Source organism: Ips typographus, linkage group LG7, assembly GCF_016097725.1.
Source record: "Ips typographus isolate SLU linkage group LG7, UJ_Ityp_2.0, whole genome shotgun sequence".
Taxonomy (NCBI): Eukaryota; Metazoa; Arthropoda; class Insecta; order Coleoptera; family Curculionidae; genus Ips; species Ips typographus.
In genome coordinates this window covers 8,976,023-8,995,935 of record NC_138428.1, presented here as the reverse complement: position 1 = coordinate 8,995,935, position 19,913 = coordinate 8,976,023, and the positions used below count along the sequence as shown (strand labels likewise).

The 19,913-nt window shown below is 31.7% G+C and overlaps 1 protein-coding gene across 1 annotated transcript; it reads right to left on the bottom strand.

Moving 5' to 3' along the window:
* Positions 1-14,785: 14,785 nt before the first annotated feature.
* Positions 14,786-18,140, bottom strand: LOC145731499 (uncharacterized). The gene is made up of 4 exons (XM_081983307.1): positions 18,045-18,140; positions 17,358-17,780; positions 14,864-16,817; positions 14,786-14,796 (listed from the first exon to the last, which is right to left on the bottom strand). Exons 1-4 carry the CDS (start codon positions 18,138-18,140, stop codon positions 14,786-14,788), a joined length of 2,484 nt encoding a protein of 827 aa, XP_081839433.1.
* Positions 18,141-19,913: the final 1,773 nt, after the last annotated feature.

Here is a 19,913-nt window from a genome sequence, read left to right as displayed (position 1 = left end):
TTATTTTTCAAAAAAATTGAAAGAATGGGGGGGTATTAGGGGTCCTTTTTTAATACTTTTTGAAATTCAATATCTCGGTAACCTGAAAAGCTAGAGAGTCCAGTTTTGGCTCATTTTGTAGTATTTTTTACCCTCTTTCTAATGGCGTTATAGCGAAATCTATAAGAGTTCAAATAAAAGAGATACAATCATTCAAAAATTGATCAAATTTCATTTTTGCAAAAAGTGCAATTTTGTCAATTTTTTATTTTGCTCTAGGAGGGTTCCAATGCACAGCAAAAGGCATATTTATACCAAACGACCTTATATTAGGTGAAATAAGTACAAAAAAAACACTTTGAAATTTTTCATTTTTCAAAAAAATTGAAAGAATGGGGGGGTATTAGGGGTCTTTTTTTACTACTTTTTAAATTCAATATCTCGGGAACCTGAAAAGCTAGAGAGTCCAGTTTTGGCTCATTTTGTAGTATTTTTTATCCTCTTTCTAATGGCGCTCTAGCGAAATCTATAAGAGTTTAAATAAAAAAGTTACAATCATTCAAAATTTGAAAAAAATTCCAATGCACAGCAAAGAGCATATTTACACCAAACGACCTTAAATTAGGTGAAATAAGTACAAAAAAAGCACTTTAAAATTTTTCATTTTTCAAAAAAATTGAAAGAATGGGGGGGTATTAGGGGTCCTTTTTTAATACTTTTTGAAATTCAATATCTCGGTAACCTGAAAAACTAGAGAGTCCAGTTTTGGCTCATTTTGTAGTATTTTTTATCCTCTTTCTAATGGCGTTCTAGCGAAATCTATAAGAGTTCAAATAAAACAGTTTCAATCATTCAAAAATTGATAAAATTTCATTTTTGCAAAAAGTGCAATTTTGTCAATTTTTTATTTTGCTCTAGGAGGGTTCCAATGCACAGCAAAAGGCATATTTATGCCAAACGACCTTATATTAGGTGAAATAAGTACAAAAAAAACACTTTGAAATTTTTCATTTTTCAAGAAAATTGAAAGGATGGGGGGGTATTAGGGGTCTTTTTTTACTACTTTTTTAAATTCAATATCTCGGTAACCTAAAAAGCTAGAGAGTCCAGTTTTGGCTCATTTTGTAGTGTTTTTTATCCTCTTTCTAATGGCGTTCTAGCGAAATCTATAAGAGTTTAAATAAAAAAGTTACAATCATTCAAAATTTGAAAAAAATTCATTTTTGCAAAAAGTGCAATTTTGGCAATTTTTTATTTTGCTCCAGCAGGGTTCCAATGCACAGCAAAGGGCATATTTATACCAAACGACCTTAAATTTGAGAAATAAGTACAAAAAAAGCACTTTAAAATTTTTCATTTTTCAAAAAAATTTAAAGAATGGGGGGGTATTAGGGGTCCTTTTTTAATACTTTTTGAAATTCAATATCTCGGTAACCTGAAAAGCTAGAGAGTCCAGTTTTGGCTCATTTTGTAGTGTTTTTTATCCTCTTTCTAATGGAGTTCTAGCGAAATCTATAAGAGTTTAAATAAAAAAGTTACAATCATTCAAAATTTGAAAAAAATTCATTTTTGCAAAAAGTTCAATTTTGGCAATTTTTTATTTTGCTCCAGGAGGGTTCCAATGCACAGCAAAGAGCATATTTACACCAAACGACCTTAAATTAGGTGAAATAAGTACAAAAAAAGCACTTTAAAATTTTTTATTTTTCAAAAAAATTGAAAGAATGGGGGGGTATTAGGGGTCCTTTTTTAATACTTTTTGAAATTCAATATCTCGGTAACCTGAAAAGCTAGAGAGTCCAGTTTTGGCTCATTTTGTAGTATTTTTTACCCTCTTTCTAATGGCGTTCTAGCGAAATCTATAAGAGTTCAAATAAAAGAGATACAATCATTCAAAAATTGATCAAATTTCATTTTTGCAAAAAGTGCAATTTTGTCAATTTTTTATTTTGCTCTAGGAGGGTTCCAATGCACAGCAAAAGGCATATTTATACCAAACGACCTTATATTAGGTGAAATAAGTACAAAAAAAACACTTTGAAATTTTTCATTTTTCAAAAAAATTGAAAGAATGGGGGGGTATTAGGGGTCTTTTTTTACTACTTTTTAAATTCAATATCTCGGGAACCTGAAAAGCTAGAGAGTCCAGTTTTGGCTCATTTTGTAGTATTTTTTATCCTCTTTCTAATGGCGCTCTAGCGAAATCTATAAGAGTTTAAATAAAAAAGTTACAATCATTCAAAATTTGAAAAAAATTCCAATGCACAGCAAAGAGCATATTTACACCAAACGACCTTAAATTAGGTGAAATAAGTACAAAAAAAGCACTTTAAAATTTTTCATTTTTCAAAAAAATTGAAAGAATGGGGGGGTATTAGGGGTCCTTTTTTAATACTTTTTGAAATTCAATATCTCGGTAACCTGAAAAACTAGAGAGTCCAGTTTTGGCTCATTTTGTAGTATTTTTTATCCTCTTTCTAATGGCGTTCTAGCGAAATCTATAAGAGTTCAAATAAAACAGTTTCAATCATTCAAAAATTGATAAAATTTCATTTTTGCAAAAAGTGCAATTTTGTCAATTTTTTATTTTGCTCTAGGAGGGTTCCAATGCACAGCAAAAGGCATATTTATGCCAAACGACCTTATATTAGGTGAAATAAGTACAAAAAAAACACTTTGAAATTTTTCATTTTTCTGAAAAGCTAGAGAGTCCAGTTTTGGCTCATTTTGTATTATTTTTTATCCTCTTTCTAATGGCGTTCTAGCGAAATCTATAAGAGTTTAAATAAAAAAGTTACAATCATTCAAAATTTGAAAAAAATACATTTTTGCAAAAAGTGCAATTTTGGCAATTTTTTATTTTGCTCCAGGAGGGTTCCAATGCACAGCAAAGGGCATATTTATGCGAAATAACCTTAAATTGGGGAAATAAGTACAAAAAAAACACTTTAAAAATTTTCATTTTTCAAAAAAATTGAAAAAATTTTAAAAAAAAATTTTAAAAATTTTAAAATTTTTCATTTTTCAAAAAAATTTAAAGAATGGGGGGGGATTAGGGGTCCTTTTTTAATACTTTTTGAAATTCAATATCTCGGTAACCTGAAAAGCTAGAGAGTCCAGTTTTGGCTCATTTTGTAGTGTTTTTTATCCTCTTTCTAATGGAGTTCTAGCGAAATCTATAAGAGTTTAAATAAAAAAGTTACAATCATTCAAAATTTGAAAAAAATTCATTTTTGCAAAAAGTGCAATTTTGGCAATTTTTTATTTTGCTCCAGGAGGGTTCCAATGCACAGCAAAGGGCATATTTATTCGAAATAACCTTAAATTGGGGAAATAAGTACAAAAAAAACACTTTAAAATTTTTCATTTTTCAAAAAAATTGAAAGGATGGGGTGGTATTAGGGGTCCTTTTTTAATACTTTTTGAAATTCAATATCTCGGTAACCTGAAAAACTAGAGAGTCCAGTTTTGGCTCATTTTGTAGTATTTTTTATCCTCTTTCTAATGGCGTTCTAGCGAAATCTATAAGAGTTCAAATAAAACAGTTTCAATCATTCAAAAATTGATAAAATTTCATTTTTGCAAAAAGTGCAATTTTGTCAATTTTTTATTTTGCTCTAGGAGGGTTCCAATGCACAGCAAAAGGCATATTTATGCCAAACGACCTTATATTAGGTGAAATAAGTACAAAAAAAACACTTTGAAATTTTTCATTTTTCAAGAAAATTGAAAGGATGGGGGGGTATTAGGGGTCTTTTTTTACTACTTTTTTAAATTCAATATCGCGGTAACCTAAAAAGCTAGAGAGTCCAGTTTTGGCTCATTTTGTAGTGTTTTTTATCCTCTTTCTAATGGCGTTCTAGCGAAATCTATCAGAGTTCAAATAAAGAAGTTACAATCATTCAAAAATTGATCAAATTTCATTTTTGCAAAAAGTGCAATTTTGTCAATTTTTATTTTGCTCTAGGAGGGTTCCAATGCACAGCAAAAGGCATATTTATACCAAACGACCTTATATTAGGTGAAATAAGTACAAAAAAAACACTTTGAAATTTTTCATTTTTCAAAAAAATTGAAAGAATGGGGGGGTATTAGGGGTCTTTTTTTACTACTTTTTAAATTCAATATCTCGGGAACCTGAAAAGCTAGAGAGTCCAGTTTTGGCTCATTTTGTAGTATTTTTTATCCTCTTTCTAATGGCGCTCTAGCGAAATCTATAAGAGTTTAAATAAAAAAGTTACAATCATTCAAAATTTGAAAAAAATTCCAATGCACAGCAAAGAGCATATTTACACCAAACGACCTTAAATTAGGTGAAATAAGTACAAAAAAAGCACTTTAAAATTTTTCATTTTTCAAAAAAATTGAAAGAATGGGGGGGTATTAGGGGTCTTTTTTACTACTTTTTTAAATTCATTATCTCGGTAACCTGAAAAGCTAGAGAGTCCAGTTTTGGCTCATTTTGTAGTGTTTTTTATACTCTTTCTAATGGCGTTTTATCAAAATGTATAAGAGTTCACATAAAAGAGTTACAATCATTCAAAAATTGATAAAATTTCATTTTTGCAAAAAGTGCAATTTTGGCAATTTTTTATTTTGCTTCAGAAGGGTTCCAATGCACAGCAAAGGGCATATTTATACCAAAGAACCTTAAATTAGGGAAATAAGTACAAAAAAGACACTTTAAAATTTTTAATTTTTCAAAAAAATTGAAAGAATGGGGGGGTATTAGGGGTCTTTTTTACTACTTTTTTAAATTCATTATCTCGGTAACCTGAAAAGCTAGAGAGTCCAGTTTTGGCTCATTTTGTAGTGTTTTTTATACTCTTTCTAATGGCGGTTTATCAAAATGTATAAGAGTTCACATAAAAGAGTTACAATCATTCAAAAATTGATAAAATTTCATTTTTGCAAAAAGTGCAATTTTATCAATTTTTTATTTTGCTCTAGGAGGGTTCCAATGCACAGCAAAGGGCATATTTATATCAAGATCGATGTATCGTGACGGACGTGCAAAATTTCGCTCCGAATAAGATTGATGTTATAAGTAGTTTCCCGGTGACGAAAAAGTGTAGATTTTGGGCAGTCAGTGGTTTTGACCAGTGCAGTGTTAAATTAGAAAACTGAATTTTTTGACTAAACAAGTTTTTGGTATTAGAAATGCCAAAATTAACAGTGCTGAAAAATATTAACATAAAATAGGCTGTAGATAGGGTTTGTGTTTGTTTGTTGATCACTGATAAGGCAATAGAATTGATTTCAACGAGTTCTGAGCGTGAGACTATCAAAGATGGAAGAAAATGAAAATGTAGAATTAGATGATGGATGCTGCTTCAGCTGCAAGGAGGTCTTTGAAGATGCTAAGTCAGTTGCACAATGCACTGCCTGCAGACACTCATATCATGTAAGATGTGAAAATATAGATTTGCGTGGTTTTCATTTACGTAGATCTTACTGGAAGTGTAAGAATTGTGAAGTAAAGCCTTTAACAGAAAGTTCCAATATAAAACAGAGCAGACAGCGCAAGAGAAGTAGAACCGACGACAATTGTGTAGAGCAATGCGATATCGACTTCATTAACTCCACTTTACAATTGCTCGTTAATAGTACTAGTGAGCTTAAGAGCAAAATGGATTTTCTAATTAAAGAAAATGAGTCATTAAAACAAGAAATAGTACTTTTAAAGCAACACAGACATACTGAACAGTCGACTCAGTCAATAGAAATAAACGAATCTGCTAAAACAGACGAAAAACAACGCAGTTACGCCAAGGCATTAAAAGGAAACGGAGTTTTAATTGTAAAACCAAAACAACAAAATGACACAAATGTAAATAAGTTCCAATTGCAACAAACACTGAGTAATATACCATTAAATGTTGGAATTACGGGAATGAGAGATGGGAAAGGTGGCACCGTTGTAGTTAGATGCAAAAATAATGAAGACGCGAATAAATTGAAAACTACTATTGAAACTAACTTAAGTAAGCAATACTCTACAGCTGTACCAGCTAAAAAAAAGCCATGCATCAAAATTGTGGGCATACAACAGGCATATTCAGAAGAAGAGCTTATTCGAACACTTAGGTTACAAAACGAAAATTTAGTAACTGCAGAAAGTAACATCAAACTAGTAATATCTAAGAAAATGATAAAAACATATTTTGCTATACTGCAATGTGACACTATTACTTACAGCAAAATAATGGACCAAGAAAATCCAGTGGTGTTCATAGGATGTGGTATTTGCAGGTGCTATGAGTATATTAGCGTTCACCGATGTTATAATTGCAATCGATTTGATCATTTATCCAAGGATTGCAAGAGTCCAAAGTTATGTAACAAATGTGGTAGTAGCGGACATACAAATGAAAACTGTAACAACGATCTCTCATGTGTAAACTGTAGGGAATACAATGATAAGCACAATGCACACTTAAATCATTGCCATACGGCATATGACCTGACTTGCCCAACATATGCTTGGATAAGGGATCGTGAAAGGATGAGGATTGAGGACATATCGGATGTAAAGTAGCAATTACCTAAAATAACGCCCAATAATCAACAAAAGGAAGACGAATCTAAAATCACCATTATGCATCAAAACATCCAGTCACTAAGAAACAAAACACTGGAGATCGAGTGCCTGATTGATGGTTTGATAGACAAGCCAAATCTCCTGCTGTTTAGTGAGCACTGGATGAAGCCTGATGAAAGTTCTTTTATTAAAATTAATGGATATAATATTGTATCCTGCTATTGTCGAGCCGTTATGGAACATGGAGGTGCCTGCATTTATAGTGACGGACAATACAATTTTGAACATGAGCAGTCACTGTCGCAATATAGTGTTGATGGAACTGTTGAGATGGCGTGTGCTGTTGAGCGTGGCGTTAAATTGATTGTTTTGTGTGTGTACAGAAGAGGAGAGGGATCTGTTGAGACCTTTTTTGAGGCGTTCGAACGGGTACTGGATGAGATAGCTTGTAAGTTTTCATTGTATAGAATTGTGGTTGGCGGTGATTTTAATATTAACTTGCACAATAGTGCAGATCAGAAGGTAAAAAGGTTTCTGGACCTTGCTGCAGCTTATAACCTTACCCAGTGCATTTTTCAGTCGACTCGAGTGACTCCCATGTCTGAAACGCTTATCGATAACATTTTTACAAATATATCAACCAATTATAGTGCATATGTACTCAATTCCGCATTGTCAGACCACCTAGCTCAGGTTCTGGTTGTGGACAACATTAAACAAAGTAAAAGTTTTTTGCAAAATAAATATATCAACAAAAGAATTTTATCCAAACGTAAGGTTTTGCAATTTGAAGAAGAGCTCAGTCGGGTTGATTGGACACTGGTTTATGAAGCGCAATCTCCAAATGCTGCTTATGGCATGTTTATAGCTTTGATTAGGAACCTCTTTGACCGTGTTTTTGTATGTAGGAAGGTGCTTGTTCGGAATTCCAGTAGTTCCTGGATTACGTCAGGAATAAAAAAATCATGTAGAACAAAAAGACTTTCGTATATTGAAAAGACACAGGGCAGAATATCTGTAGACTTTTTTAACAAATACTGCACTATTTTAAAAAATGTTGTTAGGAGGGCCAAACAAATGAGTTGCAAAAAAGACATTAAAAACTCCGAAAACAAAATAAGAACTGTATGGAATTTTATTAAAGAGACAACAGGAACAGATATAAATAATAAGGAAACTATACTTAACAATTTTTCAGATAAATATGAAAGTTCCTTGGCAATAGTCAATGCGTTAAACAGCTATTTTATAAATGCCTGTCAAGTAACATCTCAGAGAATTTCTAATTCACAATATGTTGCCAAAAATAGTACAATAATGAATTCTATTTACTTATCAACTACAGATAGCCGAGAGGTTTTCAATGTGATTAAAACTTTAAAAAATATTAACTCGTCCGGAGACGATGAAATTCCAGTTTTTGTTTTGAAGGAGGTTGCAGGTGTCATTGCCGATCCACTGGCATTCATAATAAACTTTTGCATCGAAAGGGGGTGTTTTCCGGATAAACTTAAAAATGCTTATATTAAAGCAATATACAAAAAAGGTGATAAAACCAGTGAATCAAACTATAGACCAGTGTCCATATTGCCGAATATTAGCAAGATATTTGAAAGAGTTATTTATAACAGATTGATCTCTTTTCTTGAGCGCCAGTCAGTGTTCTCAGACAGGCAGAATGGATTTAGAAAGGGAAAGAATACGATTAGGGCCATATACCAAGCAGTGTCGGATGTGTTTTCTTCGCTAAACAAGAAGAAACATACTTTGGCGATGTGTCTAGATTTATCAAAAGCTTTCGATACAGTAAATCATCACAAACTATTGGAAAAATTGGAGCGATATGGGATTAGAGGTCGTGCACATGAGCTTATCAAGTCATACTTGACGTGTAGAACCCAGCAGGTAGTAGAACGTGATCATGAAGGACAATTAATAGAATCTAATAAAATTGACATTACTAGGGGGGTTCCACAGGGGTCCATACTGGGGCCACTCCTTTACATTATTTATACAAATGATCTGGTTGCTGTCTCTGGGGAAAACACCGTCTTGTATGCGGATGATACTACGTTAATTTTTAGCGAAGAGAATGGTGAACTTATGTTGACTTCTGTTGAAACAGTTATGGACAGGCTTGATGACTATTTCTGCAATAATGATTTGGTCTTAAATGTACTTAAAACGCAATGCATTTTGTTTGGTAATCGAACGCACAATGAGTTCCATTTGACTTATAACTCGGAAAACATAACATCTGCAAAACATATTAATTTTTTGGGAATTAACATTGATGATCGCTTAGACTGGGGAGTGCATGTTGGGGAGGTTGCTGCTAGCCTGAGTCGCTATTGTTATGCGCTAAGGATAGTGAGAGAAAGAGCGGGAATCGAAGCAGCGTTGACTGCTTATCATGGCTACATCGACTCTAGAATCAGATATGGCTTGATTTTCTGGGGTAACTCCAGAGATATAAAAATGGGGGGGGGTATTAGGGGTCTTTTTTTACTACTTTTTTAAATTCAATATCTCGGTAACCTGAAAAGCTAGAGAGTCCAGTTTTGGCTCATTTTGTAGTGTTTTTTATCCTCTTTCTAATGGCGTTTTATCAAAATGTATAAGAGTTCAAATAAAAGAGTTACAATCATTCAAAAATTGATAAAATTTCATTTTTGCAAAAAGTGCAATTTTGTCAATTTTTTATTTTGCTCCAGGAGGGTTCCAATGCACAGCAAAGGGCATATTTATACCAAACAACCTTAAATTGGGGAAATAAGTACAAAAAAAACACTTTAAAATTTTTCATTTTTCAAAAAAATTGAAAGAATGGGGGGATATTAGGGGTCTTTTTTTACTACTTTTTTTAAATTCAATATCTCGGCAACCTGAAAAGCTAGAGAGTCCAGTTTTGGCTCATTTTGTAGTGTTTTTTATCCTCTTTCTAATGGCGTTTTATCAAAATCTTTAAGAGTTCAAATAAAAGAGTTACAATCATTCAAAAATTGATAAAATTTCATTTATGCAAAAAGTTCAATTTTGGCAATTTTTTATTTTGCTCCAGGAGGGTTCCAATGCACAGCAAAGAGCATATTTACACCAAACGACCTTAAATTAGGTGAAATAAGTACAAAAAAAGCACTTTAAAATTTTTTATTTTTCAAAAAAATTGAAAGAATGGGGGGGTATTAGGGGTCCTTTTTTAATACTTTTTGAAATTCAATATCTCGGTAACCTGAAAAGCTAGAGAGTCCAGTTTTGGCTCATTTTGTAGTATTTTTTACCCTCTTTCTAATGGCGTTCTAGCGAAATCTATAAGAGTTCAAATAAAAGAGATACAATCATTCAAAAATTGATCAAATTTCATTTTTGCAAAAAGTGCAATTTTGTCAATTTTTTATTTTGCTCTAGGAGGGTTCCAATGCACAGCAAAAGGCATATTTATACCAAACGACCTTATATTAGGTGAAATAAGTACAAAAAAAACACTTTGAAATTTTTCATTTTTCAAAAAAATTGAAAGAATGGGGGGGTATTAGGGGTCTTTTTTTACTACTTTTTAAATTCAATATCTCGGGAACCTGAAAAGCTAGAGAGTCCAGTTTTGGCTCATTTTGTAGTATTTTTTATCCTCTTTCTAATGGCGCTCTAGAGAAATCTATAAGAGTTTAAATAAAAAAGTTACAATCATTCAAAATTTGAAAAAAATTCCAATGCACAGCAAAGAGCATATTTACACCAAACGACCTTAAATTAGGTGAAATAAGTACAAAAAAAGCACTTTAAAATTTTTCATTTTTCAAAAAAATTGAAAGAATGGGGGGGTATTAGGGGTCCTTTTTTAATACTTTTTGAAATTCAATATCTCGGTAACCTGAAAAACTAGAGAGTCCAGTTTTGGCTCATTTTGTAGTATTTTTTATCCTCTTTCTAATGGCGTTCTAGCGAAATCTATAAGAGTTCAAATAAAACAGTTTCAATCATTCAAAAATTGATAAAATTTCATTTTTGCAAAAAGTGCAATTTTGTCAATTTTTTATTTTGCTCTAGGAGGGTTCCAATGCACAGCAAAGAGCATATTTACACCAAACGACCTTAAATTAGGTGAAATAAGTACAAAAAAAGCACTTTAAAATTTTTCATTTTTCAAAAAAATTGAAAGAATGGGGGGGTATTAGGGGTCTTTTTTTACTACTTTTTTAAATTCAATATCTCGGTAACCTAAAAAGCTAGAGAGTCCAGTTTTGGCTCATTTTGTAGTGTTTTTTATCCTCTTTCTAATGGCGTTCTAGCGAAATCTATCAGAGTTCAAATAAAGAAGTTACAATCATTCAAAAATTGAAAAAAATTCTTTTTGCAAAAAGTGCAATTTTGTCAATTTTTTATTTTGCTCTAGGAGGGTTCCAATGCACAGCAAAAGGCATATTTATGCCAAACGACCTTATATTAGGTAAAATAAGTACAAAAATAGCACTTTAAAATTTTTCATTTTTCAAAAAAATTGAAAGAATGGGGGGGTATCAGGGGTCCTTTTTTAATACTTTTTGAAATTCAATATCTCGGTAACCTGAAGAGCTAGAGAGTCCAGTTTTGGCTCATTTTGTAGTATTTTTTATCCTCTTTCTAATGGCGTTTTAGCGAAATCTATAAGAGTTCAAATAAAAGAGTTACACTCATTCAAAAATGGATAAAATTTCATTTTTGCAAAAAGTGCAATTTTGTCAATTTTTTATTTTGCTCTAGGAGGGTTCCAATGCACAGCAAAAGGCATATTTATACCAAACGACCTTATATTAGGTGAAATAAGTACAAAAAAAACACTTTGAAATTTTTCATTTTTCAAAAAAATTGAAAGAATGGGGGGGTATTAGGGGTCTTTTTTTACTACTTTTTAAATTCAATATCTCGGTAACCTGAAAAGCTAGAGAGTCCAGTTTTGGCTCATTTTGTATTATTTTTTATCCTCTTTCTAATGGCGTTCTAGCGAAATCTATAAGAGTTTAAATAAAAAAGTTACAATCATTCAAAATTTGAAAAAAATTCATTTTTGCAAAAAGTGCAATTTTGGCAATTTTTTATTTTGCTCCAGCAGGGTTCCAATGCACAGCAAAGGGCATATTTATACCAAACGACCTTAAATTTGAGAAATAAGTACAAAAAAAGCACTTTAAAATTTTTCATTTTTCAAAAAAATTTAAAGAATGGGGGGGTATTAGGGGTCCTTTTTTAATACTTTTTGAAATTCAATATCTCGGTAACCTGAAAAGCTAGAGAGTCCAGTTTTGGCTCATTTTGTAGTGTTTTTTATCCTCTTTCTAATGGAGTTCTAGCGAAATCTATAAGAGTTTAAATAAAAAAGTTACAATCATTCAAAATTTGAAAAAAATTCATTTTTGCAAAAAGTGCAATTTTGGCAATTTTTTATTTTGCTCCAGGAGGGTTCCAATGCACAGCAAAGGGCATATTTATTCGAAATAACCTTAAATTGGGGAAATAAGTACAAAAAAAACACTTTAAAATTTTTCATTTTTCAAAAAAATTGAAAGGATGGGGGGGTATTAGGGGTCTTTTTTTACTACTTTTTTAAATTCAATATCGCGGTAACCTAAAAAGCTAGAGAGTCCAGTTTTGGCTCATTTTGTAGTGTTTTTTATCCTCTTTCTAATGGCGTTCTAGCGAAATCTATCAGAGTTCAAATAAAGAAGTTACAGTCATTCAAAAATTGATCAAATTTCATTTTTGCAAAAAGTGCAATTTTGTCAATTTTTTATTTTGCTCTAGGAGGGTTCCAATGCACAGCAAAAGGCATATTTATGCCAAACGACCTTATATTAGGTGAAATAAGTACAAAAAAAACACTTTGAAATTTTTCATTTTTCAAGAAAATTGAAAGGATGGGGGGGTATTAGGGGTCTTTTTTTACTACTTTTTTAAATTCAATATCTCGGGAACCTGAAAAGCTAGAGAGTCCAGTTTTGGCTCATTTTGTAGTATTTTTTATCCTCTTTCTAATGGCGTTCTAGCGAAATCTATAAGAGTTTAAATAAAAAAGTTACAATCATTCAAAATTTGAAAAAAATTCATTTTTGCAAAAAGTGCAATTTTGGCAATTTTTTATTTTGCTCCAGGAGGGTTCCAATGCACAGCAAAGGACATATTTATACCAAAAAACCTTAAATTAGGGAAATAAGTACAAAAAAGACACTTTAAAATTTTTAATTTTTCAAAAAAATTGAAAGAGTGGGGGGGTATTAGGGGTCTTTTTTTACTACTTTTTTAAATTCAATATCTCGGTAACCTGAAAAGCTAGAGAGTCCAGTTTTGGCTCATTTTGTAGTGTTTTTTATCCTCTTTCTAATGGCGTTTTATCAAAATCTATAAGAGTTCAAATAAAAGAGTTACAATCATTCAAAAATTGATAAAATTTCATTTTTGCAAAAAGTGCAATTTTGTCAATTTTTTATTTTGCTCTAGGAGGGTTCCAATGCACAGCAAAGGGCATATTTATACCAAACGACCTTATATTAGGTGAAATAAGTACAAAAAAAACACTTTGAAATTTTTCATTTTTCAAAAAAATTGAAAGGATGGGGGGGTATTAGGGGTCTTTTTTTACCACTTTTTTAAATTCAATATCTCGGTAACCTGAAAAGCTAGAGAGTCCAGTTTTGGCTCATTTTGTAGTGTTTTTTATCCTCTTTCTAATGGCGTTCTAGCGAAATCTATAAGAGTTCAAATAAAAGAGTTACAATCATTCAAAAATTGATAAAATTTCATATATATATATATACAATCTTTATTCTCCAAAAGAAAAGGCTATCGGCCCTAGTGGCCTTTCTGCCCAATAAAATTTCATTTTTGCAAAAAGTGCAATTTTGTCAATTTTTTATTTTGCTCTAGGAGAGTTCCAATGCACAGCAAAAGGCATATTTATACCAAACGACCTTATATTAGGTGAAATAAGTACAAAAAAAACACTTTGAAATTTTTCATTTTTCAAAAAAATTGAAAGGATGGGGGGGTATTAGGGGTCTTTTTTTACTACTTTTTTAAATTCAATATCTCGGGAACCTGAAAAGCTAGAGAGTCCAGTTTTGGCTCATTTTGTAGTATTTTTTATCCTCTTTCTAATGGCGTTCTAGCGAAATCTATAAGAGTTTAAATAAAAAAGTTACAATCATTCAAAATTTGAAAAAAATTCATTTTTGCAAAAAGTGCAATTTTGGCAATTTTTTATTTTGCTCCAGGAGGGTTCCAATGCACAGCAAAGGGCATATTTATACCAAAAAACCTTAAATTAGGGAAATAAGTACAAAAAAGACACTTTAAAATTTTTCATTTTTCAAAAAAATTGAAAGAATGGGGGGGTATTAGGGGTCTTTTTTTACTACTTTTTTAAATTCAATATCTCGGTAACCTGAAAAGCTAGAGAGTCCAGTTTTGGCTCATTTTAATAATAATAATAATAATATTTATTTAGCAGAAATGCTATATACAAATACAATAAGGAAAACAGAAATTTTAACAATTAAATAAAAACCAAACTATTACTAACAATGTGCTTGGTTAACAATACTTTAAATGATTTTAAATTTCTACATTCTTTTATCACTTCCGGTAATTTATTGAAATTTAGAAGTCCTTTATATAATAATGAATTTTGAGCTAGCTTACTTGAACATTTCCTATTTACTATAAAGTCACCACGATACCTTGTATTATACTCGTGAATGTCCGAGAAATAATTAATTTTTATACATAAGTATTCAGGCAGTAAGTTGTTTTTTAATTTAAATATAAACAAATGAGCATCAAAGATTACTTTCTGTTCTATAGACAACACGTTTAATGTTTCTCGCATTAAGAACGAAGACGTATATCTATTGCACTTCAATATGGTTCGCATTGCCCTATTTTGTATTACCTGGAATTTCTTTATCTTAAAGTTTGGTAGTCCGCAAAGGAGCGTGGAGCAGAACTGTATATGTGGAGAAGCGATACTGTTATATAACAACAACCTGGTTTGTGACGACAGATGTTTACCCACTCTTGAAATAAAGTTCACTTTTTTTGAATATTTTCTCATCATATAATTGGCATGATCATAAAATTCCAAATACGGATCAAACACTACACCCAAATATTTTACATTCCTTTCGAAAGCTATTCTAATATTATTTATTACTATTTTGATGCTGTCAGCTTGTATGTTGTTTAATTTATGTTTCTTTCCAAAAATGCAAAATTTTGTTTTAGCCGCATTTAAACTTAAGTTGTTCCTACAAAGCCAATTATATATGTTTGCTAAATCATAATTAGCATCATCTTGCATTTGTGCTAGGTCACTTCCCTTTATGTATATCATGCCATCATCCGCAAACAGCTCAACCCCACATCTCTCCACAACGGCGACCATATCATTGATATAGAGCAAAAATAACAGAGGTCCCAAGACCGTACCTTGCGGCACCCCATATCTAACTAACAAAGAATCAGACACACTGTCTTTAAACCTAACACGCTGTCGCCTTTCGTCCAAATATGACTTGAACCACTCTAGTACCACACCGTTTATGCCCATGTTACACATTTTTTGTATCAATATATCTCTAGACACAGTTTCAAATGCCCGCCTTAAATCCAAAAATATCGCAATCACAATATCACCGCTATCAATACAATTAACAAAGTTATCACATACATTTACAACTACAGTTTCACAAGAATGATTTTCCCTAAACCCGGACTGATTTGATACAATTATTTTATTTTTGTCACAGTGACGCTGTACTTGGGATTTCACAACAATTTCTAAAACCTTCTCATATATCTCCACTGTGTTAATGGGTCTAAATTCGTTAGATAGCGTTGCGTTTTTTACTTTTGGAACGGGCACTATCATTGATTCTTTCCATTCCTTCGGGAACACACCACTTGACAATGAGGCATTTATTATATCTAGAAGACGATTACCTGCCACGTCACAGACATCGCAAAGAACTCTCTTGGAAATGCCATCTAAACCAGCCCCGCAGTTTTTTAGATTTCTCAAAACTAATTTTAATTCTTTCATTGTTATTTTTTCAAAATGTGAGAATGCAGTATTTACGTGACAAGGTGAAAGAACGACGCTCTGAAGGGGATATCTATTAATTCCATTGACAATTTCTTCAATACTGTCTATAAAATATTTATTAAATTTATTCGCGATTGTTAATTTGTTCGTAATCATTACAGTTTCAAACTGGATTTCATCAGGAGCAGTTTTATTTTTTTCAGGCAATAGTGATTTTAAATTTTTCCACATTTCTTGTTGATTATTTTTATTGTCATCAATGATTTCTTTATAAAACTTATCTTTTTCAATTTTAATTTGCTTAACAATATAATTTCGTATCTTTTTGTACTCCCTCCAGACATCATCACCTCCTCCTCTAGTTGCCCCAACATACAGCTTATCCCTCTCTCCCATTTTTTTCCTAATATCCTCAGTAATCCACCTTTTATTTTCATATTTTTGTTCATACGTGATATTTACTAATGGACACATTGTATTCAATATAAATTTTATGTCATTTACAAAATTATGAGCCAGAGAATTTACATTGCCAAAACTATTATTCCAAGGGCTATTAAAAAAATGTTCCTGCAATCTATCTCTATCATAATTCTTTAAAGATCTCCTAGTCACAGTGACCTTATTGTTTAAAAAATGAAGTTGTTGGTTGTTCCAGCTTATCGATAATATACTATGATCGCTAATCTTTGGTGTATGATGTACTTTATGTTGTAAGTGTTTATCATTTGTTATTATGTAGTCAATGAGCGTTTTACTTTTGTCTGTGACACGTGTTGGTGATACCACTATTTGAGCAAATCCGCTTGAGTAAACATTATTTATTAATTTCTCACCATAATATGAGTGTTTCAGTAAATCGTAATTAAAGTCACCAACAATCACATTAATGCCCTCAAATGAACTCACCCCATCAATATACGATTCAAAGAACTCGATAAACTGTGCATCTTGCTTTTGCGGTGGATGATACAACACCGTACATCGATATTTCAGTCCGGGTTCAGGCAGTTCAATAGACAACAACCATACAAAATTTTCTACATATTGTTCTGATACTAAAAGATATTTTACATCTTGTCTTATAATTGCCATTACACCACCGGTTCTCTTGTTGTTCGTCATACACTGTTCTATTTTATATCCGTCAATGTGCAGTTCTCTCAATGTTATATCAGAACATACATGGGTTTCTGCCAATAATACTATTTTTGGATGCCAGTTCTTAATAAGAACATTTATTTGATCTTTGTTATTTAAGTATCCCTGGCAATTGAAATAAACGAGATTAGAATTTAAGTCATTATTTAGATCTAGTTGCTATTTCTGGTATTTTTGAATTTGGAGGTTTTCAATTCTTTTCAAAGTTTCGCATTCATTTCGATCCCATGTCGTATGATCCACATTAAGGGTTAGTCCATATTTATTGTTCGAAACAAGACAGTTGGAACATTTTAAGACACTACTATGACAATCATTTAAATTATGTTCTTCGCTACATTTTGGACAAACCTGTTTTTCTTTACACTCCTTAGCAAAATGCCCATATTTACAACAATTGAAACATCTTACAATACCGTACTCATTATATACGGGACAGCGATTCCATCCAATGTTAATTTTTTCTATGTCCATAACGGAACTATATGTACACTGATCTAATTCAATAACTAGATTAAATTTAGATTTAATAAGTTTGGTTCTACGAATTACTTTCATACTAAAACCACTGTCACTATTTATTAAATTATTTTGTGTTATTACCTTAGCTATTAATGCACTATCCTCGCTTTCATAATCACCTGCATCAACTCCAACAATTTTTATACGATGCTGCAGTGTTTTAGGCCTTTCCACGTCATAAGTGTCACCAAGTTTGCTTTGAATTTCAGACTGGATGTTTAAGATGTCTTTACTTGTATCGCAGTTTAGAATAAGACCTCCTTTCTTTGTTACACGCCCCATAGTAACACCCATCCCCATGTCCGTTGGATCAACTTTTTTTCTTAGGTGTTCTTTTACTTCCTTAATATGCTTTTGGGTTTCTTTTGGTTTTATAACTAGTACTTTATTCACATTCCTCTGGACAACGGATGAGTAAGAGCTCAACGACGGTACCTCAGAACTTTTATCTACATGTTTCTGTTGTTTTAAACTAATAATCTCTTTCCGAAGTTCATTGTTTTCCTTAATTAAGAAATCAATTTTAGTATTTAATTCATTTGTGTTTTTAACAAGTGCTTGAAGTGTTGAATTTATAAAATCAACATCTATCTGGTCTAAATAGTTTTCTTCTGTTCGGCTTCTTTTTCGGCTTCTGTTTTGTTTACCACTAGTTCCCTCTTCAATATTTTTGTTCTCGCATATATTGCATTTCCAATAACTTTTCCGCAAGTGAAATCCACGCAAGTCTATATTCTCACATCTAACGTGATACAGCTTGTTACATACCGTACATTGAGCCACAGACTTGATATCATCCCCAAACATCTCCTTGCAGCTAAAACACTTACTGTCGTCTATTTCTTCACTCTCGTTGCCCACCATGTTATTTCCAGTAATCCAAACTCGTTTAATAAAAACTGTTTATTGAATATTGATACGGCAAGCCGTTATCAGTTCATCAAAAGTAAACACGGTATTTTACTTATTGTTCACCTTTAACAGTCACACAACAAAAATGTCCAATTTAACCCTCAAGGCAATTATTATAGTTCACAAACTAATCACCAATCAACTTCACACATTCAACAAAGCCGTATCAAAAAAAAATCACTATTTTTTGACTATTTTTTTCCGGTAAAATCAGCAGAAAACATCGGAGTCCATTCTCAACGTGCCACTCACAATTTCAATGTTTTCAATTTTTGTAGTATTTTTTATCCTCTTTCTAATGGCGTTCTAGCGAAATCTTTAAGAGTTTAAATAAAAAAGTTGCAATCATTCAAAATTTGAAAAAAATTCATTTTTGCAAAAAGTGCAATTTTGGCAATTTTTTATTTTGCTCCAGGAGGGTTCCAATGCACAGCAAAGGGCATATTTATACCAAACGACCTTAAATTAGAGAAATAATTACGAAAAAAACACTTTAAAATTTTTCATTTTTCAAAAAAATTGAAAGAATGGGGGGGTATTAGGGGTCTTTTTTTACTACTTTTTTTAAATTCAATATCTCGGTAACCTGAAAAGCTAGAGAGTCCAGTTTTGGCTCATTTTGTAGTGTTTTTTATCCTCTTTCTAATGGCGTTCTAGCGAAATCTATAAGAGTTTAAATAAAAAAGTTACAATCATTCAAAATTTGAAAAAAATTCATTTTTGCAAAAAGTGCAATTTTGGCAATTTTTTATTTGTCTCCAGGAGGGTTCCAATGCACAGCAAAGGGCATATTTATTCGAAACAACCTTAAATTGGGGAAATAAGTACAAAAAAAACACTTTAAAATTTTTCATTTTTCAAAAAAATTGAAAGAATGGGGGGATATTAGGGGTCTTTTTTTACTACTTTTTTTAAATTCAATATCTCGGCAACCTGAAAAGCTAGAGAGTCCAGTTTTGGCTCATTTTGTAGTGTTTTTTATCCTCTTTCTAATGGCGTTCTGGCGAAATCTATAAGAGTTTAAATAAAAAAGTTGAAATCATTCAAAATTTGAAAAAAATTCATTTTGCAAAAAGTGCAATTTTGGCAATTTTTTATTTTGCTCCAGGAGGGTTCCAATGCACAGCAAAGGGCATATTTATACCAAACGACCTTAAATTAGAGAAATAAGTACAAAAAAAACACTTTGAAATTTTTAATTTTTCAAAAAAATTGAAAGGATGGGGGGGTATTAGGGGTCTTTTTTTACTACTTTTTAAATTCAATATCTCGGGAACCTGAAGAGCTAGAGAGTCCAATTTTGGCTCATTTTGTAGTGTTTTTTATCCTCTTTCTAATGGCGTTCTAGCGAAATCTATAAGAGTTTAAATAAAAAAGTTACAATCATTCAAAATTTGAAAAAAATTCCAATGCACAGCAAAGAGCATATTTACACCAAACGACCTTAAATTAGGTGAAATAAGTACAAAAAAAGCACTTTAAAATTTTTCATTTTTCAAAAAAATTGAAAGAATGGGGGGGTATTAGGGGTCCTTTTTTAATACTTTTTGAAATTCAATATCTCGGTAACCTGAAAAACTAGAGAGTCCAGTTTTGGCTCATTTTGTAGTATTTTTTATCCTCTTTCTAATGGCGTTCTAGCGAAATCTATAAGAGTTCAAATAAAACAGTTTCAATCATTCAAAAATTGATAAAATTTCATTTTTGCAAAAAGTGCAATTTTGT

Excerpts from the sequence above, each read along its gene's own strand:
- LOC145731499 (XM_081983307.1), bottom strand. The coding sequence starts at position 18,140 with ATGGTGGGCAACGAGAGTGAAGAAATAGACGACAGTAAGTGTTTTAGC. Across the intron at positions 17,781-18,044 it reads AGTCTGTGGCTCAATGTACG|GAAAACAATGAACTTCGGAA; the intron begins GTATGTAACAAG and ends TTCTTAATTAAG. Across the intron at positions 16,818-17,357 it reads ATAGTGCATTAATAGCTAAG|AACTGGCATCCAAAAATAGT; the intron begins GTAATAACACAA and ends GTTCTTATTAAG.